Source organism: Octopus bimaculoides, chromosome 1, assembly GCF_001194135.2.
Source record: "Octopus bimaculoides isolate UCB-OBI-ISO-001 chromosome 1, ASM119413v2, whole genome shotgun sequence".
NCBI classification, from domain to species: Eukaryota; Metazoa; Mollusca; class Cephalopoda; order Octopoda; family Octopodidae; genus Octopus; species Octopus bimaculoides.
In genome coordinates, this window is record NC_068981.1 from 71710360 (window position 1) to 71736569 (window position 26210).

General features: G+C 35.1%; 1 protein-coding gene across 3 annotated transcripts in view; it reads left to right on the forward strand.

Moving 5' to 3' along the window:
• The window catches only part of LOC106879034 (ubiquitin carboxyl-terminal hydrolase 47), a 90325-nt gene that overhangs the window by 13942 nt on the left and 50173 nt on the right, over positions 1 to 26210 (forward strand). For all 3 annotated transcript variants that reach the window (XM_014928439.2, XM_014928438.2, XM_052967394.1), the window contains one exon: positions 19844 to 20056. In XM_014928439.2, the coding sequence (XP_014783925.1) occupies positions 19853 to 20056 (204 nt within the window). In that variant the 5' untranslated portion in view covers positions 19844 to 19852. The remainder of the gene's footprint in view (positions 1 to 19843; positions 20057 to 26210) is intronic.

The following is a 26210-nucleotide window of genomic DNA, read 5'->3' on the forward strand; positions in this document are numbered from 1 at the left end:
CTGTATTGTCAGTTGATTTGTATGCTAGATATAGTTGAAAGCTTTGCTGATGTTGAGGACAACAACAATTTTCTCTAAATTTCTGGTGTGTATAGGAGGAGAGTGGGTCTGTAGTAGATTTAGCTTTATGACAGTAATATTGGTGATCATTCAACCCATTACCTACCAGTGATCTCATATGAGATCACTTAAAAATTACAAATTTCGTAATTATCTATCAATATTTACACATATCTAACCTTTTTGCTATATCTACTAGGTATATTTCTCTGATATTCAAATGAGGTTTGCTAATTTTTCACCCAATATCTCGCTTAATTCTATTTAAAATGTTATTTTGATCATTCCAGCATGTTTTTAAGGTTGTTTTATGCTAGAAATCAAAGTTTCATAAAAAGAATTCCAGTTAATAGAATAATGGGAGGTAATGGGTTAAGAGGGAGAGAGAATGGAAATATTTGTCACCTGGTTAGGGCCTTGTTCCATCATTATGACTGGCCAGTGCTTTTGAAGCTGTTATAATTCTCTCTCCCTATCAAAATAAGCACCATGTAGTGCTATTTGGAAGTTTCACCTAACCTCTCTTAACTTCCACATCTTCCTTTTGAGGTTCTTCATCTCTCAGTCTCTGCTGAGAGAAACTTTCCATTTTTGCATTTACCAGAAAACAAACAATGTTTAGTTTTCTGCTAAGTACAAAATCAATAAAGTTCTTGGCATTTGAGTGGCTAGTGTTTGTTTGGTTGACTGGCTTTCTGAAATTAGTGTTGCATTACAGTACTCCAAGAGTCCATATCTTGTACCATGGTTATAATCTCTGTGTTCACCAGTATACCAATCTTGATATTTTCGAATATAACTATTGAAATTGGCAACCTTGATGATGGTATCACTGCTGTTTGTTCTTAAGGCTGACTGAAAAAGAATGTCTTTGTTCATCTGTCAATCCTGTTCATTTGCATAAGTTGAGGTCATAAATTCTGTCATTTTAGCTGTTACTCATCTGAAACTTTTTAATTCTATCAATACTTCAACTATGAAGGCACATGGCTCAGTGGTTAGAGCATTAGGCTCAAAATAATGAGGTGAGTTTGATTCCCGGACCAGGATACGGATTGTGTTCTTGAGCAAGACACTTTATTTCATGTTGCTCTTGTTCACTCAGCTGTAGAAATGAGTTGTGACATCACTGGTGCTCAGCTGTATTGGCCTTTGCCTTGAATAACATTGGTGATGTGTAGAGAGGAGGCTGGTATGCATAGGCGACTGCTGGTCTTCCATAAACAACCTTGCCTGGACTTGTGCCTCAGAGGGGAACTTTCTAGGTGAAATCCCATGGTCAATCATGACTGAAGTGGGTATTTACCCTTTTACTTCAATTACATTATCTACCTATTTGTAAGAGAAAGCCTGCACCACTAATACTAAATACCAAATCGTCCAACCCATGCTAGCATGGAAAGCGGACGTTAAATGATGATGATGATGGATACAGTTGTTTCCCATCAAAAAGACTTTTTACATTTTTGCCTGAGATTTGTCTAGTTGAATCTCTCCCTTATTATACACACTACATTTCCATTCTCTGCTTTAACTCTAAAACAGTTCCTGTTAATATCTTCCTTCCTTAGTTTAGTAAACATTCCACTAAATTTTTTGTCATAGTTCTGTGCTATCACTACTCCTGATGAGCTACTTATTTCATAACATAAACTTTTACTCTTAGTGCTGTCCAGTAAGTTGTCTCAGGGCTAATTGTCCTTTCTCTAATATGAACTCTTTATTGTTGTTTCCTACTCTGAATAAGTAATTACTAGTGTAATAGAGAACTAGGTGCTTGTAGATGCATTTTTCAGTTTCTGTAACTTACCTCTATTTGATATTCTTCACCTTACTTTCAAGAGATAGTCTTTGTGTACACAAGATTTTTGTTTCCCTTTCTGATCTAGAAGAAGTTTACATAGTTTTTGTATAGTTATGCTTAATTAATGGGGAACCAGTTTATTTATTTATTTTTTTTTGCTCCCTGATTTTATTGCAGATAAATTCATTTCCATAACAGAACTTGAAGCTTTCCTTATATTTCATTATCATCATCATCGTTTAATGTCTGGTCTCCATGCTGGCATGGGTTGGACAGTTTGACAGGGAGCTGTCCGGACTCCAAGTGTCGTTTGTGGCATAGTTACTATGGCTGTATGCCCTTCCTAATGCCAACCACTTAACAGACTGCTTAGTGCTTTTTACATGTCACTGGTATGGGTACATTTAAACAGCACTGGCTCAGGTGTATTAATGCAACACCAACACCTGAAAGGACAAGCCTGTATCTGTGGAAGACAGTGATTTTTACTTCACTTGACGTGTCTTATCAAGTACAGCAAATTGTCACATCTCCAACATTTCATTCTGTACCACAACAAATCTTGAGATGATTTTAGTAACATATCAGTTGTTTTTTGACTAGAGGTTGCTAGCCCCTCTTTTAATGATTTTCATTTCAGGAGAAGGATGTTATGAGTAGTCTTCTATGACTTATCTCACAGTTCAGTTTTTGCTTATTCCGAGAGAGAGAAAAGAATTGACTCCTGTACTTAAATGGTAGTTTATCAACCCCAGAAATTATGAAAGGAAAAGTTGTCCTTGGTGAGATTTGAACTTGGAGAGCAAAGAACTGGAAATACCGTAAATCATTCTGCCCAACACTCTGAGTCTGCCAAATTACTTTCATTATGATCTGCACAGATGTTAACATGCCCTTTTATGGCGGAATAAATTTTCACTGAAATTTTAATGTACAAGAATTTTTGTATTGTGTATAGTGTTGTGTAAAAGCTGTTTCCTAGTTTTGGAATCATCACAATATTCTTCCTTGTACTTTTTCTGATATAATATAGAAGTGAAAAAAGTTAGGTTTAAGAGACATTTTCGTGGTTATGTATATCTTTATGTTTGTATTGAATCTATTGTTATTCGCTTATGTCATTAGCTTTTAAAGAAAAGACAAACAATAACAATTCCCTTTTCATTAGCTGTGGGGAATCCTCTATTTGCAAATGATGCTGATCAAATATTTAAATGGATCACTAATTGATTTAGTTATATATTTTATTTATTTATTATTTTTACATTTGAATTCGTCTACTTGAGAGAATTAACAACTTAGCGATCTTAGACTGAAATTAAAAAGTTTTGTTGATTAGGTGCTGTGAGCTACAACTACTGTATTTTCTCATATTTGAAATGATAGTGGATATTCAAACTACTGTTTATTTCACTTTCTCTCCTCCCTTGTCAAAAAAAAAACAAACAAACAAACAAAACAATACAAATAACCTTGTAATATTCTATTATGGTAGAATTGGAGAACTCTGGTTATCAGATGGTTTTTGCTGTTATGCAAGTAATTTCACAAATGAACACTTTTTAACTTTAAGAATAGTTTTTAAAAAATTTTTAAACTTGGTTTTCATTTTGATAGTTAATGCAAATTTCTTGAATATATTTAGATTAACTTTATGACCTAATTTTCTCAATACTTTTAAATTCAGTTAACTTTGAGTGGACAGTGGCAATCAAACACTTGGAGATGACCCACATAACCAAATACACAAGAAGTATTTTAAGCTATGCAACAGTTGGTCATTTTATTGATTTTTAAATAATTTGATTGTCAAGTCAACACTAGCTACATCTGTACTCAAAATTGTAAGTTACTGGGATGATAACTATATTGCCCATGTTGATGCTTTATGACTGGATCACCATTCTTTTGATAGCTTCACCATTGCACATCATCATCATCATCCATATCATTTTATGTGTTTTTCCATGTTGGGTTGGGTCGGATGAACTTTTTCCAACGTGATGTTTTGCTACTTGTTGCTGTCCTTTGTCACCTTCTTCATGAAATTCAGCCTTCTCTGTTTTTACCTTCGTTTTTTGTTAATCTTCTTCAGGTTCCTTCCACTCAGATAACTTAGTGATTATTTATTCAACTATCATACTCTCTATATACATGTCTCTATCAGTTCATTCTTTTAGCACACTATATCTGGTTTTTGTTTTCTCTTAACTCATTTCTACCTTGTCATTCATGGAAATCCTTAGAGGTAGTAGGTAGTTTTTATTATCTAGGTGACTAAATTAGCAGTGGATGAGGTTGCTCTGAATGAGAACTGGCTGGACTAAGTTCTGAGTGTTGTTACCTTTGTTAGTAATAAAGAACCTCTTCCTCAGAGTGAAAGACAAATTGTATGATGCCTGTATATGAACAGTTATACTACATGGCAGTGAAACATGGGCTGTGACTACAGAGGACTTGAGAGGTCTTGAAAGAAAGGAAGCCAGCGTACTCTGCTGGTTATGCTAGGTCAGTGTGGATGTACAATAAAGTGTAAATGTTTTGAGAAAAAAATTGGGTATTAGAGGCATCATTTGTAGTGTGCAAGAGAAAAAATTGTGTAGGTATGGTCATATGATGCATATGAATGAGGACTATTACATGAAGAAGTGCTGATCTCTAAATGTAGAGGGAAGCTTTGGGAGGGGAAGACCCAAAAAGACATGGAATGTAATGGCAAGAAATAATCTTCAGATGTGGACTCTCCCAGAAGAGATGACAAAGGATCAAGACAGTTGGTGATTTGCTGTCTCCTCTCCCTCACAACACATCTACCTGACACTTCCCCCATGCACACCTCTGCTGTACTCCTCTCCATCTCCCTCATGTACCTACATGCACACAATATGTCCCTGTTGAATCCCTCCCCACAACATACCCTCCTAGTGCCCATTCATTACATCCCTCCATCAATTCCCACTCTCCTTTTGCAATCTTGTGAATTCACCCACCCACTCATCCTCTTCAATCCTCAGTCCGCTTCACAATTTCACTATATACATCTCCCTGTAACTTGGGTGTATAGCCCCTGTCCTTCCTTGTCACATATTTACCAGCTTCTCTCTGTCCATCTGAGGTAGCCATGCTACCTCAATACTCCCCAACTTCTTAGTTGAGGGGTTTTGTCCGGCAAGTTACTTGGTGACCTCACTGCTGCTGGTGCCATGTAAAAAGTCACCCAGTACACTCTGTAAAGTGGTTGGCATTAAGAAGGGCATCTAGCCATAGAAACCATACCAACGCAGACAGCAGAATTTGGTGCAGTATTCTAACTCATGCCAACATAGAAGATGGACGTTAAATAATAATGAGATACATACATACATATATATATTATAAAAGTATATGGCTGAAGGAGTGTTACTAAAATGTGCTTGAACAATATTATTATAATTATTTTGAGATAAGCATAATCCATATATTTGTATTCTTGTTATCTGCAATAATAATTAGTGAGATTATTCACAGACTAAAATTAAACACTATTTCCACATCTATTATACATGAAATTAGAACAACATTTGTGAATATTTACTTTTTCCCAAATATTCTAATATTTTTCGACATACTTGTTTAATTAGCTACAGGCTGGTCTTTTATTAACACCCTAAATTTCAGTCTAAAAATATAAATTCAAGGCTATAAACTTATTTTCTAAGAAATGTTTTAAGCTTATTGAAACTTTTAGCTTACACTGGTCTTTGTCTATCAGCTCTGCTTAGTTTTTCATCTCTTACAATTCTATTATAACATCTGGCCATGCATTTGTGTTGACTAAAAGTTAATACTTGAGAAGCCCACTTACTGGGCCCAGCATTTAGAAACCATGTAGAAAAAAAGATTCTAGAATACATATAGTGATTAATATAGTTTTTCTTTTTTCACACTAATAATTAATTAGATGACTGTTTTGAGTATAAAAACTGGTTTGCAGGTGAAACAGGTGGAGATGAATTTTGAGACAAAACACTGACTACATTTCAAATGTAGATTAAAAAAAAAAAAGAAAGACAAATTTTGAAAATAGATAAGACCCTCATATGTTGAGATCTCTGTAAAATTGAATTATTTATGCAAACATAAATAAGCAGGCTTTACTTAGAGAACAGGAACTGCAGTAAATGTGTAAATGTCTGAGATGAGTTGTTAATAAGATTAGAGTGTTTTGGATTATTAATCTCAAATATAGAGATAAAAACTTGGGAAGTTATTTACATCGACACTGTTTCATGTATCGGTTGCTTAGTGGATAAGAAAGAGCATTACTGTCCTTAGTTTAAATTTAAAAGTTTCTACTTCAAATTCAACCTATTACTACATACACATCCAGGCATAAGAAACTGGAAGATAATTGGTGATCAAACTAAAGATGAGGTTTAATAATAATTGCTTAGTTTTTTTTTTTTCATACATAGGCTATTACTTACATTGCTATAAAATAAAATGTCTCCATATTCTCTTTTTTAGGGGATATAGTTACATTTTATATTTTATAATAAAATACTTTTCCTGTTTATAAAAAGAAATGAAATCTTAGATTTCAACTTTTTTTTGTTTGAAAGTTAGTTTCCTCCATTTTGAGATAATTTTTTTTGAATATATATTTTATTGAAGCAGATTTTTTTTTGTAATTTGATCTACTTCCTAATACATCTCACTGAATTCTTATAGCTTTGAGATTGTTAGAATAACACTGTTATACCTTGTTCAGGAATGTAGCAGAAATTCAACACATGGCCTCATTGGTCAGGAATCTATAATTATAATTAGTTCATATGAACATCCTGAATATATGTTTATTTATTACTCCTAAACACTAACCAAATTTTGGTGTCCAATGCAATCTATGAATGCCGATTTCAAAATTGACTTTGTTCAGTTTGAAATGGCAAATTCATAACATTTTTAACCCTATAACATTCCGATTACTCTTGTCAAATGTAATGCATATTATTTCTCATTTTGAATTAATCATGCATTATCTCATAACTTCAATATTTCAATGATGTTATTGTTTATTCTTAGAATAACATTACAGGGGAGGTGAAAGAGGCCATATCTGGCTGCTTTGAATATAAAACAGAATATCTGGGCCAGATATGGCCAGTTTGAATGCTAAAGGGCTAAAAGTTTCTTAAAAAAACAAAGTGCCTGATTCTTCAGAACTCAAAAGCATAATAATAATATTGTTTCCATACTAAGGTACAAGATCCATTGTTTCTTGGAATATGGTTTGTAGATAGGCAAAATTGTTAGTATTGGGCAAAACTCCTTTTGGTATTTGTTCTGGATCTTCATGTTCTGAGTTCAAATCCAGGCAAAGTCAACTTTGCCTCTCATCCTCTCAGGGTTAATAAAATAAAGTCAAGCTTTCAGGTTAGTTGTGTTGGGTACCCACTTCCCCCAAATTTCAGACGTAGTGCCTATGCTTGAAAAAACTTTATATTATTGGTCTGGGAAGGATGGGAAATAATGCAGACTCGGGCAACTTAGGTCATCATCATCATTGTTTAATGTCCACTTTTCATGCTGGCATGGTTTAGACAGTTTGACTGAGAACTGGCAGGCTGGGGGGATGCACCAGGCTCCAATCTGATTTGGTAAGGTTTCTACACTTGTATGCCTGCCCTTCCTAACGCCACCCACTCCGAGAGTGTAGTGGGTGCTTTTTACATGCCACCGGCATGGGAGCCAGTCAGATGGAACTGGCATTGGCCAAGCTCGAATGGTGCTATTTACATGCCACCGGCATGGGAGCCAGTCAGGCAGCACTGGCATTAACCACACTCAAATGGTGCTTTTTACGTTCCAGTGGCACAGGTGCCAGTCAGGCGGCACTGGCATTGGCCACAACTACAGTTTCATTCGGTTCAACAGGTCTTCACAAGCATGACCTGTTGGCCAACGATTGAAGAGTTCTTTTAAACAGGCCAGTTATGCAACACTGGCATCGGCTATGGCTATGATCTCACTTTGGCATGCCAGGTCTTCTCAAGCATGGCATATCTCCAGAGGTTTCTGTTGTGTATCATTGCCTCTGTGAACCCAGTGTTTGAAGGCTGTGCTTCACCACCTCATCCCATGTTTTCCTGGGTTTACCTCTTCCACAGGTTCCATTCACTGTTAGTGTGTGACGCTTCTTCACACAGTTGTCCTCATCCATGTGCATCACATGATCGTACAAGCACAGTCGTCTCTCCTGCATACCACATCTGATGCTTCTTATGTCCAACTTTTCTCTCATGATGAACAAGAGGGGCTGAGGACTGATCCTTGGTGAACCCCCTACTTCTACCCTGAATTCTTTGCTATACTCATTGCCAACCCTCACCTTACTGACAGCAACTCTGTATGTGGCTTGTACATCTCTCACCAACTACTCGTCTATCCCTAGTTTCCGCATTGGCCACCAGATAAGGGATCAGGGTCCCTGTCAAAGGCTTTCTCTTTGTCAAAAGCCAAGTACAGGGGTTTATCTTTGGCTATAAATGTCTCCTGCAGCTGTCTTACCAGAAATATAGCATCAGTGGTGCTTTTCACTGGCCTTAGAGTGAATCGAGCAAAAACCAAAGTTTTAATAAGTAGGAAGGCAGACAAATCACAAATCCCTTCAGGTAGATGGCCCTGCTTGATCTGCTGCAAAGGTGTAAGTAGAAACTCCATAAAATGTACCTGGTGTAAGCTATGGACACATAAGAGGAAGGTTAACTGGGAAGATAGATTTTATGTGTGGCAAATGCTCAGGGGTAATAAACACTGAAAATGTGCAGAAAACAGCTTCTGTAATATGCCAGGGGGAAAAACTAGAAGTAGTTGATAGCTTCCATTACCTACATGACCAAGTCAATAGTGATGTTGGATGCTTTGAGAGTGTAGCTGCTAAAATAAGAATCACCTAGACAAAGTTCAGAAAGCTCCTAACTCTGCTGGTGACAAAGGGCCTCTCACTCAGAGTAGACTGTATCATGCATGTTTGCTAACAGACATGCTACATGGCAGTGAAACATGAGCCGTGACTGCTGAGGACATGCGTAAGCTTGCAAGGAATGAAGCCAGTATGCTCTGCTGGATGTGTAATGTCAGTGTGCATACACGACAGTGTGTAAGTGCCCTGACAGAAAAGTTGGACGTGAGAAGCATCAGATGTGGTGTGCAAGAGACGACTGCACTGGTATGGTCATGTGTTGTGTATGGATGAGGACAGCTGTGTGAAAAAGTGTCACACCCTAGTAGTAGAGGGAACCTGTGGAAGAGATAGACCCAGGAAGACCTGGGATGAGGTGGTGAAGCTCGACCTTCGAACGTTGGGCCTCATGGAGGCGATGACAAGTGACTGAGACCTTTGGAGATATGCAAGCCAAGTGAGACAGTAACCATTGCATATGCCAGTGCAGCATAACCAGCCCATTTAAGAGTACCTGTCAATCATTGGGCCATAAACTGCGCTTGCGAAGACCTGTTGAGCCTGTTGTAACTGATGACAATACTGCCTGCTTATCTCCCACACTAGTGGTATGTAAAAAGCATCATTCAAGCGTTGTTGATGCCAGTGCCACCTGATTGGTCCCCTGCCTGTGGCATGTAAAAAGCACCATTTGAGCGTGGTCGATACCAGCTCCGCCTGACTGGCTCCCGTGCTGGTGGCACATAAAAATCACCATTCAAGTGTGGTCAATGCCAGTACTGCCTTAATGGCCCTAGTGCCAGTGGCATGTAAAAAGCATCCACTACACTCTTGGAGTGGTTGGTGTTAGGAAGGGCATCCAGCTGTAGGAAATTTGCCAGATCAGTTTGGAGCCTGTTGCAGCCTTCTGGCTTGCCAGCCCACAGTCAAACCGTCCAACCCATATCAGCATGGAAAGTGGACGTTAAATGACGATGATAATGATGATGATATCCTCTTTTTCGTCAAAACTTCAAGTAATATGTCTCTAAATCCCTTTCCATTCAGATGATCCTTAAGCTTCCAGACCCTTCTTTTCCACACTTGTCATCTTCCAGGAAGCCATTTAGCCCTGATCCTGAAGTTGCTAACTACTAACTTATGTTGTGGGGTGCATTCTTCACCTGGGAAAGTTTTGGCATTTATAAGTAACCATCCTTCTTGTTTCCTGGTGAGAATGTAACCAATCTGACTAGTTTACCCACCAGACTGGTAGGTGAACAGGTGACTGGCAGGTTTCCTGAAGTTAGTATTACAGATCGTAAGAGTCAATATATATAAATATTGGTGCTTTATTTTTTTTTTGTGTGGCTGTCTTCAATACTTTTATAATACTGAAATTAATATTGGTTTAAAATATTGGCAAATTTGGTGGGTGGGAGGGAGTAAGTTGATTACATCGGCCCCAGTACTTGTTTTATCTACCCCGAAAGGATGAAAGGCAAAGTTAACCTTGGCAACTTCTAATTAGTATTAAAGTGGTTATAGTGTATAAATAGTTAGATGTAAATTACTGGGTGCACCAGTTATAGTGTCTGTGTTAGTAAAATTAGTTTCAAATTTTGGCACAAGGCCAGCAATTATAGGAGGGGAGTAAGTCAATTATTTTATTAGCACTGAAGGGATGAAAGGCAAAATTGACCTCATCAGAATTTGAACTCAGAATGTGAAGGCAGAGGAAATGCCACTAAGCATTTTGCTTGGCATGCTAGTGATTCTGCCAGCTCACCACCTTGTAATAGTCAGTAGTAATATTACCACAGTAAAATAAATTGTAATAATGCTATAGTAAGAGTGGTGGATTAGCAGACTTAGACTAGCAAGCAAAAATGCAATGCAGCTTTTAGCTACACCTCTCTGATTATAAATCTCATCAAGTTCATTTTAGTTTTTCGTCCTGCTGAGGTTGATGAAAGAAGTATCAGTAATTTACTAAGATTGATGTAATCAATGAAATCTTCTCTAACATGTCAATTTGTAGCATTTTGCTTGTATTAGAAATCGATATTGTTATAGTGAATAAATGTTCTTTGTCAAGATAAGTTATTGACTTGGAAGGATTTGATAATGTTTTTTCTTTTTTCCTTATTTTGGAACAATAATGACCATTCTGTTATATGACAATGGTTAGTTTAAAACTTTCTGTTTTAAAGTGGCATAAATTAAAACCTTCCATCAAAATTGCATGTTAATTTATGTCTAATTTATGTTCCTGACACCAGCTTATTAAAGACAATTATTTTACTAAATTCTTTATTATTTTCAAAATTAACTTGGCAGAAACGTGGTAACAGAAAGATTAAACTCCTCATTTTAGTATTTTCCCCCGTTACATTTGGTTGATTTAGAATTGGTTCCTGGATACCATTTATAGTTACTTCTATCTGTTCATTTTCATTTTTTTTGTTTATGGGCAACTGTTCTCCTTGCGGTTACATTAAAATAATTACTACTAACTGTAATGTTACAGCTGGTTTGTCATATATAAAATATTAATTTTCTTATTTTATTACTTTCTTCATCTAAAGATGTTAGGTAGCGTTGTGCTTGAAGTGTGAACTCTTGGATTTTTTTTATTAATTTCACCTAATTTCAGAAGCTTTAATATACTAATCTTTAAATATTTAATATTGCTAAAATATGTCAGCAGAAGTAAATATATTTGAAAAATAGTTCCCATTTCAGTTATTATCCCTTTAGTGTTTAAACTAGCCATATCTGGCCCAAATAATCTACCTGTTTTATGTTAAAACTGCCCAGATTTGGTATCTCACACCAACCTATAATGTCATTCTAAAAATAGGTGATAACATCATCGAAATCTTGAAGCTACGAAATAATGCATGATTAGCTTAAAACAATATGGACGAATAAGTATTATATTTGATAGAATAATATGAATGCTAAAGGGTTATATTTGAAAAATTTATTGTAAAAGCTAACCCTGAAAAAGTTTTTTTTTTTTTGATACATTTAATTTCAGCGAGTTTTAATTTATAACTTTGAAGATTGGCAAAAAAAACCAAAACAAAACCAAAAAAAAAAACCCACTATTTCTTTTTTGAAAATCTGTTTGATTGTAAATGACAAAATAATGCATTAAATTTAATTCATTAATGATGTGTGTGACTGGGACTGTTATTATGTTGACTATACATTGTCACTGAATGCAAATATCTGCATAAGGGGACATAGCTGCTACAGATGTGACAGTCTTGACAGAAAACATTTCTATTAGGTCTTATGTGATTTAACTTGGAAACTTTTCAGTGTAGGCTTGGGTAGAGTTTAGAAATGTTTGTTTTTGTTTTTAATATGTATTTAACTTGTTTATTTTTCTGAAGTAAATTCATTGGATATTTTAACAAATTTAACCTTTTAGTTAAGGAAATGAAGCTATATGTTGTGAGCAAAAATTATTTTGATAATTTGGAAGTAACTAAGATTCAATAGAGTTGCATTTTTGAATTGTTCATTATCATAGTTTGTCTTAGAAGGCTACAAAATTCCAAATTAGTGATGAAGATTGTCAAAGGCTAACACGTGATCGTATTGTTGAAATATTTTTTATGTACAACTGCTGCTGTAGGCAGTTCAATAAAGTCACTTTGTGGTTCTGTAAGTTGGTGGAACCTATTATTCAGCTAAGTTGGGCAACGTCCAGCAGAACATAATTCTCCAGCAGATACAAGTGTTCAATAATAAATGAATGAAATAAACTAATTTTTCCACTTTATTTAGTATACCTTTGCAAAGAAATTAGTTAAGTCATTTTGTCTTGAGATTTTCATTCCATAACAGCTTCATTTTTACTTGATCTTGTTTAACCACTTAACATTCAGATTGTTCTGTCAAATTTGATGCTTTTTCATTCACATTGTTTTTGATTAATCATGCATTATTTTGTAGCTTTGAAATTTACAATTACATCATCATAAGATGATGTAATTGTAAATTTTATAATAGCATAGAAGGGTAGATGTGGATAGGCTAGACCTGGCCAGCCAGAAGATAAAACAGATAGCATATTTGGGCTGGATATGACCGGTTTAAATGCTAAAGGGTTAAAGTTTAGGTTTTGTAGCTAAAAGTTAATTTTACAACTTTTCAACTTCCTGAGTATTGTACATTTGGATATAAAAGGGAATATGAAATTTCATTTGTTTTTCTTTCATGAGAATTAGTTTCTACGTTTGTAAAATTAAACCTAAGTAAATGCAGTTGTACCAGGTTCTATGAGGTAGAACTATATTATTTACAATAGAAAACTATTATTTACAATAGAAAACTATTTCTTTAACCAATTAGTATTTAAACCGGCCACATCTGGCCCAAATATTCTTATAGCTTTGTGCTGAAACCAGCCAGATCTGACCTCTTAAAAATGCCCTAGAATGTTTTTCTAAAAATAAACAATCACATCATCAAAATCTCAAAGCTGCGAGATAATGCTTGATTAATTCAAAGCAATATTGATAAATAAGTGTTACATTTGACAGACTAGTCTGAATACTAAAGGGTTAAGTGAAAGAGGAAATATTTTAAGTCCACTTCATATCACAAATAACATAAATATCAGTTAAAAATCTATGATGTTCATGTTAGAATTTTTTGTTCATCAAAATTGCATGGTATATTTCACAACCTTGATTAGTTCAACACTTTGCAAAATGTATTATAAATTCTGTGCATTTTATTAAGTAAATTAAAATTGCAAATTATTTACATTGTTGTGTAAGAAATATCAATTTAAAGTTCTCCGTTATGAATCTCTGAATGCTGGTGGTTATTCTCACAACTTATTTAAGTAATTATTAAACTTGAGCTTTATCTGTGCTTTTTATCAGGATGGCATTCATATTCATCAATTAGTTTGATGCTATGTGACTGAACATTAAAATATAACTGGATATACAAGTGTCTTGTTCAGCATTGTATCTGTTTGGTCATTGCAGCACTGATACATTTCCTAAGTAAATATGTATAAAGTAATATATGCAAATTCAGTCAAATGTATGCTCCGTCATTTGAGTATTTGACACATCTAAATACTTGGTGCTGCTTTGTTTGCATTTGTTTCTCTCAGTATTGACTATATCCTTCATTCCATTATTTCTCTGCAGTAGTCTAGCAACATTGGTAACAGTGTCAGTTTATCTTCATCATTTAATATCTATCATGTCCAAGTTCTAATTAAGTTTTTAGTATGCTTTAGTATCGTTTTTTGCCATTCATCTTTACTTTTATTCAATATCATGATATTTTCCCTTTCCATTTCTGATTCCAACATTCCAGCCAGGTTCATATATTTTCTTATGACAATCTGTAAGTTTACCTCTGAATATGTTGCTCATTTTTAAGATGGTATATGTCAGTTTAGGGACCTTCCAAAAAAGCTGCTCCCATCATGTGGATATGCAATGGTTATAGTTTGTTAATTCAGCAAGATCCAGCATGCATGGCATCTGCACTGTGTGTATTATCACTCCAGAATATTCACTACTACACCATCATCTGAAGAACATTCTGCCTTTGCATACAACAAATAGCAACAGCATCTATAACATTATTATCTCCAAACAATGTGCTGGCATGTACACTACTGGAGATAAGTGCTGGCAACTGTTGCATTCCAACTGAGTTGACTATGACTGCCTCTGCTCTGGCCACTACCAGATCCTGCAGTCATAGAGAAACAGACTGAATAGTGGAGAAAATGCAGCATACCAGACTGCACCCCATCTTCAAGGTTAAACAACCTAACATCAGTGATAACCTAACAAGGTTGATAAACATTATATCAAGTGTACTTGATGTGCGTATTATACCTAGTTGTTTTACTTACTACTTGTATGCTATTGGTTTGTTCAATGGGAGCTTTAGAATTATAAAAATTTAACCTGTTTCATTAATGACATATAATAAGCTTGATATACTGTATTATATTGGCATATTAGAAGTCGATGTTATCACCAAAAATAGTGTTTCTAATTTTTTTTTACAAAGATGCAGCTTCAAGGGCAAAGATTTGAAAATGTTTATAGAATTTTAATTTGGAGGGATTCATTACTTTGCTAATTTATATTAAATGAGAATCTATATTGGGTATTTTTGTATGGTTTTGTGTGTAATTCTTGGTACCTCTAATATTTTGGGCTTAATGGATTGGTTGGAAAACATGACTGGGAAAGGGATTTTAGCTTCTCAATTCAGAGTATGTCTAACTTAACAGAGCCTGATTATGAATATTAAGATTCATCACATTCATCGTCGTTTAATGTCCACTTTCCATGCTGGCATGGGTTGGATGGCTTGACTGAGAACCGGCAAGCTGGGAGGCTGCACCAGGCTCTAATCTGATTTGGCAAGATTTCTACTGCTAGATGCCCTTCCTAATGCCAACCACTCTGAGAGTGTAGTGGGTGCTTCTTAGATGCCACCAGTACGGGAGCACTGACATTGGCACTGGCCACGCTCGAATGGTGCTGTTTATGTGCCACCAGCATGAGTACCAGTCAGGCAGTACTAGCATTGACCTCACTTGAATGATGCTTCTTATGTCCCACTGGACTGGGTGCCAGTGAGGTGGCACTGGCATCGGCTCAGTTCAACAAGTCTTCACAAGCATGGCCTTTTGTCTGACAAGTGAAGGGGCTAGTTATGTGACACTGACATCGGCCACGACTACGATCTCACTTGGCTTGCCAGGTCTTCTCAAGCACAGCATACCTAGTTTTTTTTTTGTTTTGATTGAAGCATATTAAAATCATGCACTTTTAGATGTAGATTTAAGAATGTGAATATCAAATCTAACTCACATATAAATTCTTTATTAGGCACATGTCAAATTTTGTTTTTGTTGTAAAGGGAAAACGTATTCTTGAGTAACTGTAAACTGTTAGTGTTATGTCCGTAAGTAGCTCTACTGAAAATCACAGGCCTCTTGAAATTCTGTGTTTGCTGTGACATCAGTTTTAAATTGGATTAGAAAAGAAAATGGAATTATGCATTAGCCGACAGGGTAGCTTCCTAAAATGTTTGCCACAAACCCAAGATTTCTCCCGCTGTGGGCCTTCTGGCTAACTGTAGCACTATGCAAGAGAAAGTGCAGCATGTAAAAGTTATCATTCAACTAATGGTTCATTCCACATGTTTGTAGAAAGCATGAACTCTACTAAAGACATCCAAGGTCAACACTATAGGAGTTAAGTCAAAATGCTTGTTAACCATACCACCCATTAAAAAAAAAAAAAGCTTCAAAATATACCGTTTCTGCTTATCTGACTACAATAATAAGTGTTTCTCATAGAGGTACAAAGCCTGAAATTTGTGAGTGACTCTTATTGTTCCTATCTCTGCTTAATTAAAAGTAAGCCAATATTTAGAAATACGACATGTCTATTAGGTGTCTTCTACACTGGACACTAGTATTAACCTTAATGTTTTATCAGTGTATATTTTGACTTTAAATCTTTCTAGATGTTGATTTTACTTTTCATACATCTGAGTGAGGTTGATAAAATAATTTTATCATTTAGGTGTACCATCTCTATGTATTTGATGCTGCTAGTCTGTCGTATAGGTTTCATTATATTCACAATAGGCTGTATTTTAGCCTGCAGAAATAGCAAACTTAATTTTGAAGTATTTAAAAAAAATTTTTGCTGACAAACACAATATTAAGTTTTTTGTGTTTTAAGACTGAATCAATTTGGTTGTTGAAGGAATATATTTTTGCTTGTCTATTTTCTTATATAGATTCCATTTTCTTATATAGATTCCATTTTCTTATATAGATTCATATATAGATTCCATTTGGAGCAGTTTTATGATGGCTTTTGTAATTTTCCTGGGTTTAACATTTTGCAACTATTGATTGAATGTCTCATATTCACCAATTTCTCTTCATGAAGTTGACATTTGCCAGTTCCTTAGATGTCTGTTCTAAATGTTGATTTGGAGCAACTATTAGCAGCTTTCTTTTATGTTTTCCAAATCTTGTGCTTAAACTGTTTCATTATATATTTATTTATTTTGCTCCTATCTAATAATAACAAAGCATAAATGTTTGTTTTTAACCTTTTTTTCTTAATTTTATGGGTGATATGCCTATTAAACTACTTGGTTTAACACCATACTATTGACCTTGGGTATCTAGCATACTTTTCTATGCTGTAAGCATTTAGAACAGATTTCTTAGTTTGATAATATTCGGCTGCCATTCTTTTGTGTATTGCTACGGTTTATCAGGGGTTACAGGTGGAAAAAGTTTCTGAGTAAAGGCCTACTGCTAGATATCACAAATCGAAGCCCTTGTGTAATATCTTGGGAGAATTCTCAATCAGCTGGTGTATAAATCTGTACCCTCTTCTCAAGCTTGCAACTAGTGCTCTCAATAAGTACAGGCTTTCAAAGGGCTTTCCTGCATTCCATCTAGGCTACCTAAAAGGAGTGAAGTGATGATTTACAGCAGCATGAATTGTGTTCTCTTAGAAAATGAAGTTGAAATGTATCAGGAATGAAAACAAATCTCCTGGAAGATTCTTCCTTGTTAACCTCTAGGGAGCTTAAGGTAACCTAGATTCCCCTCCCCCCACTTACTAAATACACAAACCACTCATTCTGTTTTTCTCTAACATAAATCTCTACTCCAACTCTGCTGTTCAGGCTACACTCTACTCTAAATTTGCTTGAAAAAGTCATGTCTGCATGTAGATAGAATTCACTTTCCCCAACAACCTACCTTTCTCAACTTGATTTCAGCAGCAATGATTTCCAGTTACTCTAGTTCAGCCTTTCTTTTCTATTCTAAATTTATCTGTTATTTCTATCATTCTCAAAACTCAACATCACCTCTTTGACTATCTCACTTCTTGTTGCATCTTACCTCAATCTGAAATCATCATTCTTAGTGACTCGGTATACACAGCTCATGGCTTTCACACGTCTTCCATTGCAACATTGCTGGCATAGGGAGCAAATCATTTGTCATCTTTTGCCTGCTCCAATTCCTTCTTGTACCTCTGAGAGACACACCAAGCATCTTTTGATCTGTTTCTCAAATGGAAACCCAACCTTTACACAGCCATGACAATGTCTGCATCAATTGGAATGTCTGATCACTGCCTAATCAAAGCAACAGTGTCTGTACACCCTTTTACCCAACAACGCTTTCATTTTCTGAGCTAGATAGCCTTGCCATTTCCATGCCAACTACTGGCAGTAAATGTGTTTGATTGCTACCCTTCTGAGTGACTGAAATCATCCCCTTGACATGTTCTTTCACATCCTTCACACAAGCAAAGCCTATAAACCCTCAAACCCCAGAAGTGATTTACTTGTGGCAGTGTGAGTACAATACTGCTTACAAACTCTAGAGGTCACCAACCACTGTAACTGATGCAAAATTGCCATCAGAAGAGCAAAAGATTATTGTGTAGTTTGTAAGCTTTCCTGGATCCTAAATACCAGTATCTTCTCATCTCTTGCCAAGAGTGTCTTCACCAGCTTTTGTGGAATCTTCCTATCCATCATTTCTTGGCTGTTAGTAGTACCTCCGTTGAGAAAAACACTCCACATTTGCTGTCTTTGTTTCTGACTCAGTACCACACTCTCAACAAAAGTTCTCCTTTGTGCATGATCCCAGTCTCATCTTCACATACTCATTTTCCTTTAGATGTTGCCTAGGATATATAATTCAACTGATTGGCAATAATTCACTTAACATCACATTTCAACTATTGAGATCTCAGCTTTGGAGTTCTTTCTTTTTGCATCTTCATTGACCTTAACTTTTCTGAACTAGCTTTTTGCATGCCCTCTTCACTTAGGTCCACCCAACCTATGCATCTCTTTTCCTCCCCATATCCTTTACTCTGTTTCATGTCTCTGATCCTCACATTAAACACTTTAATCAGTCCTTATTCCTCAGGATTGCTACTTTTTTCACACTCACCTAGCTCATGCTCTTTCATCATCATCATTTAACATTTGTTATCCATGGTGGCATGGGTTGGATGGTTTGACCAGGGCTGGCAAACTGGAAGGCTACACCAGACTCCAGTCTGATTTGGCATGGTTTCCATAGTTGGAGGCCCTTCCTAACTCCAACCACTCTGAGAGTGTCTGGTGTTAGGATGAGACATTGACCTATAAATGTTTAAATTGAAACATTCATTGCATCAGTCTAGTTTGACTCATTGGATCAAAATGCTAAATTAAATTGCCTTTCTGTATTTAGTTATCCCTCTCAATGTTCTAAGTTCAAATCTTGCCATGATCAGCTGCACCTATCTCTGTTAATACAAATTTTATTCAGTTGTAATATTTCAATGAGAAGAAAGTATGGGTTAAGTTTCAGAAAACATTAGCATTAATGGTTTAGGATTTATGCTTATTTCAATCATAGTTCTCTATAGTGATAAATGCCTTTAATATCTCACTGTGAATATCATTTACTCACTTATTTCTATTAAAAAGCTTTCAATCAATTTAAAATATTCATTATTTATACACTCTCTGAGTGGTTGGCGTTAGGAAGGGCATCCAGCTGTAGAAACTCTGCCAAATCAGACTGGAGCCTGGTGTTGCCATCCGGTTTCACCAGTCCTCAGTCAAATCGTCCAACCCATGCTAGCATGGAAAGCGGACGTTAAACGATGATGATGATGATGATGATGATGAAGGTGGCAAGCTGACAATCATTTGTGTGTTGGTCAGAAAGCTTAGCAGTATTTCTTTTTGACTGAATTCTGTATCCAAATTTTTTTGAGGTTGACTTTGCCTTTCATCCTTTTGTTGTCAATAAAATTGCATCAGATGAATACTGGGGTTCATGTAATCAATTTGCTCTTTTCTCTAAAAGTGCCGAATTTATGCTGAAATATTTATTCATTATTTGTATTCATGATTTTGTTTTTAAATTCACAAATGTTATATTTCATCATTATTTCTAATTTCGTTGCCACTTAAAACAAAATGTTCATTGTTTTTTATAGGATGTGTGTATGGCTACCAATAATACAATAGTGTGCATCATTAGAGATTTGGTAGATAAGAAGAATCCAAGGAAGAAACGCAAATTTTACCTGCCAGCTTCTAAAAAGGTAGCAGATATGATCCAAGAGGTAGCAGATACTTGTGGCTACAATGCCAATACTATATCTATGAATTATGAAAAACCATCAGTATCTGGGTATTACGATGTAAAGGTATTGTTCTTTTTCCTTTTATCTCGTGTTCATTTTCCCCTTGTATTTTTCAAGAAATGAATTCTTGTAAAATATTTAAAAATTTAACCTTTTAGCATTTAAACCAGCCATATCTGGCCAAAATATTTGGTTTTATGTTTAAGCTGGCCTGATCCTGCCTCTCACACCCATCCTACAGTGTCAATGTAAGAATAAACAAACACATCATTGAAGTCTTGAAGTTATAATATAATACATGCTTAATTCAAAAGTATGAATAAATAAAACATTAGACTTGACAGAGAAATCTGAATGCTAAAGGGTTAATGTTAATAATGATTTTAAAAAAAAATTGTTTTTCTATTGTTTAGTAGTAACTTTAGGCCATTGTATATTGTTGTATGAATTATTTTTGCATTTTGCTGCTTTTCCTGCCATTACTTATTCAACCCTGAGCAATCTGATGCTGAAGAAAATTGAGATGCATGCAAAGAAACAACACAATGGTTACATATAGTTATATTTTACATGTAGTAATGTCTGAACTCTGGAATTTGTAGTTAGTGGTCCAGCATCATAGTCCTGCAGCCATTGTAGTGTGGTATAGTCTACTATTTTGTTGAGTTTTCCTCACAGACTGTTCAGCAATATTCAAGGCAGTAGTGGATAAGCCAACAAACGTCTTGATGGAATACAGTATATACTTTTATCTTACCAGCATTCTGAGTTCAAATCTTATTGAGCTCAGCATTACCTGTTCCTGTTAATAAACATTAATCAGTATGTTACATTGTTAGTGAAATTTACTTTATTTCAAGCAACTTTTGTATGTTATAGTACACAGGCAAATATTAAATGTATACTTATCAAGTTTCATGGTTGTGTGATAGAGATACTAAATTAGAAAAAAAAAATGTTTTATGCTTTTAGGTTTTAAATTGGTCGAATTAAATAATCTAAGAAGGATAGGTGTATGCATAACTTTAGGCACAGGGGTGGCTGTGTGGTGAGAAGTTTGCTTCCTAAACACATGGTTTCAGGTTCAGCCTCAGTATGTGGCACCTTGGCCAAGTGTCTTCTACTATAGCCCCAGGTCAATCAAAGCCTTGTGAGTGGATTTGGTAGACAGAAACTGAAAAAGAAGCTGGTCACATGTGTGTGTGTGTGTGAGACTGTCTCTTTGCCTTAACATTGCATGACAGTTGTGTCACTGTCGTGCAAGCAGTGTTCTTTGTTCCCAATCTTCTGAGACATGTCTGGTTGTGGGTAAACAAGTGAGGGTTGGCAACAAGAAGAGCATTTGGTCATTGAAAATCTGCTTCCTTAAATTCTTGTCCAACCCATGTTAGCATAGGAAAAATGGACGCCAAAATGATGATACTTGGGTAATGTATGTAGACATGAAATATTTGGGGTAACAAAAATGGTGTGTATCAAATGATTAGTTGTCATAGATTGATAAAAACTTGTCTCTATGCTCAGTAGCTATGAAGACAGTGTCATAAAGATAAAATTTGAATGTAAATAGTCAGCTTAAAGATTCATGTATGCATCATGCTTTGATAGATTTTCTCCTATACCAAATAAAACCTTCAAAAATGCCAGTTAACACATTTAAACTGGCCATATCCAGCCCAAACATTCTACATGTTTTATATTCAAACAGACCAGTTCTTGCCTCTCACACCTACCCTACAGTGTCATTCTCAAAAATTAACAAATCACATCATCAAAATTCCAAAGCTACAAGAGAAGGCATGATTAATTTAAAACAACATGGATTTAAACGATAATGTTGTAAATTACGCTTCATTCCTTACTGAGTAACCCCATGAATTTAGTCGATCATCATTATCATATAAAAATGCTTGTTGTAAATCGCTTGCAGGGTTCATTTTTATTTTGCTAATTTCGAAGTGTATTTATTATTATTATTTTCTTTTCGTGATTTTTAAAAAAATGTTTATCACTAGACTTGAAACTAGGTAGACTCTGGTGTACCTTTTTAATCATGAGTGCAATTAGAATCAGATGCTTAATGACAAACGTGTTAATGCACCAATTTTGAAGATAGAAATGTTATTCTTTAGTTATTGTCAAAGTTAATTTAAGATGAAGAAGTGCACATATATGCAGTCATGCTCATTTACTGGCTAACAGATTCAAGAACAATCAGTATACTCTCAGTAAGAAAGTTTCTGAATTAGACAATTCTTATTGGTTCTTTATTTTACCTTACCTCTCTCTAATCTGGAATTATTCACCCCAAGCTTATTCAGAGGTTTGAAACAAATAATGGATTTCTTTTCATTGATAAACTGTTGGTAAACTTTTAAAGTATTTTAACATTGTTAAAATACTGAATAGACATATCATTAAATCACTAAAGACAATTTTGTATTAGTTATATATTTCTGTGATCATGCAATTTTATAACCGAAGTTGTTAAAGCATAGTTATTCAGCTTTCTGTGATCTAATTCTTTGATGCATTCTTTTGAATTTTCTAATGACCAATTCTGAAAGGTTTCTAGTTTTACATTCAAAGTGTGTGTATGTGTTTGTGTGTGTGTATAATAAACTTGTACTTATGTGTAATAAACTCTTACATGTGTATTACACATTCATTTGTCTATGTTTAATGAGTACATACAACCTATGTCTTCATAGCATGGTTTTGCAATGTATTGCATATATATATTTTTTTTGTGCTGTGTTTCGTAGTTACGTAGCCATTGCAGTATTCTCAGTTTAGAGGTTAGTAGTACTTATTTACTGCTTGGCAGACCATGATGTGTACTATTCTGTCTTGCTGGAGGTTTTACAAGAGTGTTTGAGATGATAACCTTTAGGTTTAACCACCACAAATGAATTTTTAGCAGTGGATTAGTATAATTATCAAGTTCGTTTGTTGATCTACTGCCAGATTTTAGTGCTTATATTAATTAGCTAATTTTAAGAAATGTTCCCAAATTAAATTTTTAATGAATTCAGTTTTCTGAAATTAGAAACTTTAATTTAATTGTTGTAACATTCAAAGCCTTCCTGTATCATGATTTTTTTTATGATGTTACTGTGTATTTTAACCTACAGTTATCCTTGAAATTTGCTAACAGAAGTAAGAACCAAAATGCTAATTACTACTGGAAGGAGGCAATTACCTGCCAATTAAATTAGTGATTAGTGGTAGATCTCAATATAAGCTTGGTTGTATTGATGATTTTATACAATTAACTATGAATGGTAGTTTTTCTCACATTGAAAATTATTTTACTTCCAGCTTAATGAATGGTGTTTATTTAAAAAAAAAAACTTCTAACTCCTCTATATACTACTAGATTAGCCTTGTATGTACTGTATATTTATGTGTGTGTGTGTGTACGTATATATATTTCTCTTTTGTCAGTATATTTATATATGGTAAATGATTCTTTTCATTAGTTTTGAAGTTATATAAAAATATATAGCATTTTCCCCATGTTCTTGTATGGGTAGAAAAACTGATTTGACAATTGATGCCCTTTTTGATGTTAACCATATAATATAGTTATGAAGTAGGAGTAGAGGCTTGGTTTTTTAAAAAATTTTTATTTAACTCTTTTGTTGTTCTGGAAACTGAAGCAGATATTTATTAGCTTTACTTAGAAGCACAATACAATGGCTGCAGTAAGAGCCAAACTTTAAGCATTTTGGTCCATAGTCTTGTATTCTAACCTTACAGCTATATTGAACAGAATCAAGATAATGGCGGTAGTAGTGTCACAATGCTTTGTAGCTTTTGAAAACTGGCCTTTGTATGCAGGAAGATTTTAGGCTGGCAGCTAATGTTGCTTTGTCAGTGTAATGAATGAATTAGCAAAACTTTCTAGTTTCTAGGTAACTGAAAAGAAACCAGAACTTATATATTTTTTTTAGTTGGCTAGTTTGATGAAAAGGGAGTGTGACTCAACTTTTTAAAAGCTCTCTTATAAGTGCATATTTAAAAATAAATAGTTCTGGTTACGCATGGCATGGTCACTGAAAGTCAGCGCAATGTGTGTGTGTATGTGTGTGTGTATGGTGCTCCAGCATGACTGCTGCTGTAAGGCTGAAATGAATAAAAGAAATACCCTCTCTCTCTCTCTCCCTCCGTCTCTCTCTATATTATAGATGATGGACTCTCCCGTCAAAGACGACATATGAACATTCAGCTTTTGACAAACGACCTACACAAATAATTTGTTTATAGTGATCCTTCCATCAAATTGATGTTGCCTGAACAGGTGCATCAGGTGTTGAAGCAATCACAGAGCAATGCAAGATGAAGTGTTTTGCTCAAGAACATAATGCACCACCCATCCTAGGAATTTGAAACCATGATCTCATGATTGTGAGTGCAATGTGTGTGTGTGCATGAGTGGTCTTTATAAATCAGTGCCATTGATTTTGGAGAATAGAAATGTCTCTCAGTTTTGTGGTGTTACAGTTCAATTAAGTACTCTTGGTCAGAAGACAGTCTCTTGCCTGGTTTAACACCACCACATGACCCGTGAACTTTGGAAGTTTTTAATAAAGTTCAATCTATTGCAAACATTCAGACTGGGTCTCTGGTTTGAGAAAGGATGTCTTTCTCTCTTTCACTCTCCTACCAGTCTCAAATGTCTTGAAAGAGGCCCTCACTCTTGACTAAATTGTGAATTTTTGTTCAGCAGCTAGCAATAGTCTAGAAAACAGCTCACATAATGAAATACAGCCGCCGAGGAACCACTGTGTGATTGCTTAATCCTTGTAAATAATAGTCAGATCTTGTTTGTCATACTTCACCACCTTAAAAATAAGTCAAGCACACTTTAGATAATGTGGCCCTAGATATACCGTGTCTGAAAAGGGGGAAAATATCCACATTTTCTTTGGACATCAACCCGCAGAAGTTGTAACTAAACGTCACTTACATTGACCTCATTTAGGTGTGAGTCAGAAGGTCTAGGTCCTCTATCCTTTCTCTGAAGCAAAAACAATGTAAGTAGAATGGTTTTGAAGGAGCTTGAGCTAGTGGCTTGAGTTCCCTGTAAGTTATCTAGAACAACTTTATCTTTACAGTAGTTCACATACTTGTCATTATTTTTAGAACCTTCTATACTTGTCATTGGAGATACAATCTTCTTACACAATCTGATTAGCCAGTGTGTTTGCTATGAACCCAGCTCAATGACATTGGGAACGCAGATATATTAGCAATAAGCATGGTAGATACAGACCTAAGGACAGGTAGAAAGAGAAAAGAGTTTAGTAATAGTTTCACACTTGTTTCAAAACTTACAACAAATTGCAGACTTCCAAATGTTTGTGAATTTGGATTAAGAAACCAACTAAACATTGACATATTAAAGCTTCCTTGTGTATCAAAAACATTAATTTGAACAAATATTACTTTTTAGAGCTTACAAGTAATAGCATTTGATATTTATGGTTTTGTGCAACTTTTATGTATTTTTTGGTTTTTACAAGATCCTCTTTTTCCTTAAAATAAACCTATTTTGGCTTGTCTTCTATTTCCCCCACTTTTTTCTCACTTGTTTAATGTAATATGTAATGGCTCAAAGATGTAGGTGTTAGACTCCCGATTTATAATTGTAAATTCAGATTTGTCACATGTATTGGATTGTCTTCATAGCTTGCTTGCAGCCCAACCTGTGCTAGATATATATCTGTGCAGTGGCAAATCTGAAAAGAGAACTCTTGCAGCTTAAACCTTTTAACAAACCAATGTATCCAAATCAATGTGCTCCATTTTGAACCAAGAAATAGATGATTGTGTTAAATGTATAGGCCTATGTACACAGGCAAAATTAAAAAAACAAAGCTCTATCACAATGGAATTCATCCACTTTTGCATGCTTTATAAGTGTGTGTGTGTATGGGGATTTTTGAGTGTATATGTACAGAAAAATCAATATTCAGTTAAATAATTTATCAAGTTCTGAATTTGGAATTAGAATGGATTGTGATAGGCTTCAGAGCATTGATATAATAGCTGAAAAGTTGTTGGGAAGAAGTTCAATATTGTTGCAATGTAATCTCTTTCATTCTAAATTTCAAACTCACCTTCCTGTTCACATATTTTGTGAACCATTTTTGTGCATATGCAAGCATATGCGTGCACACACACACACACACACACACACACACACACACAC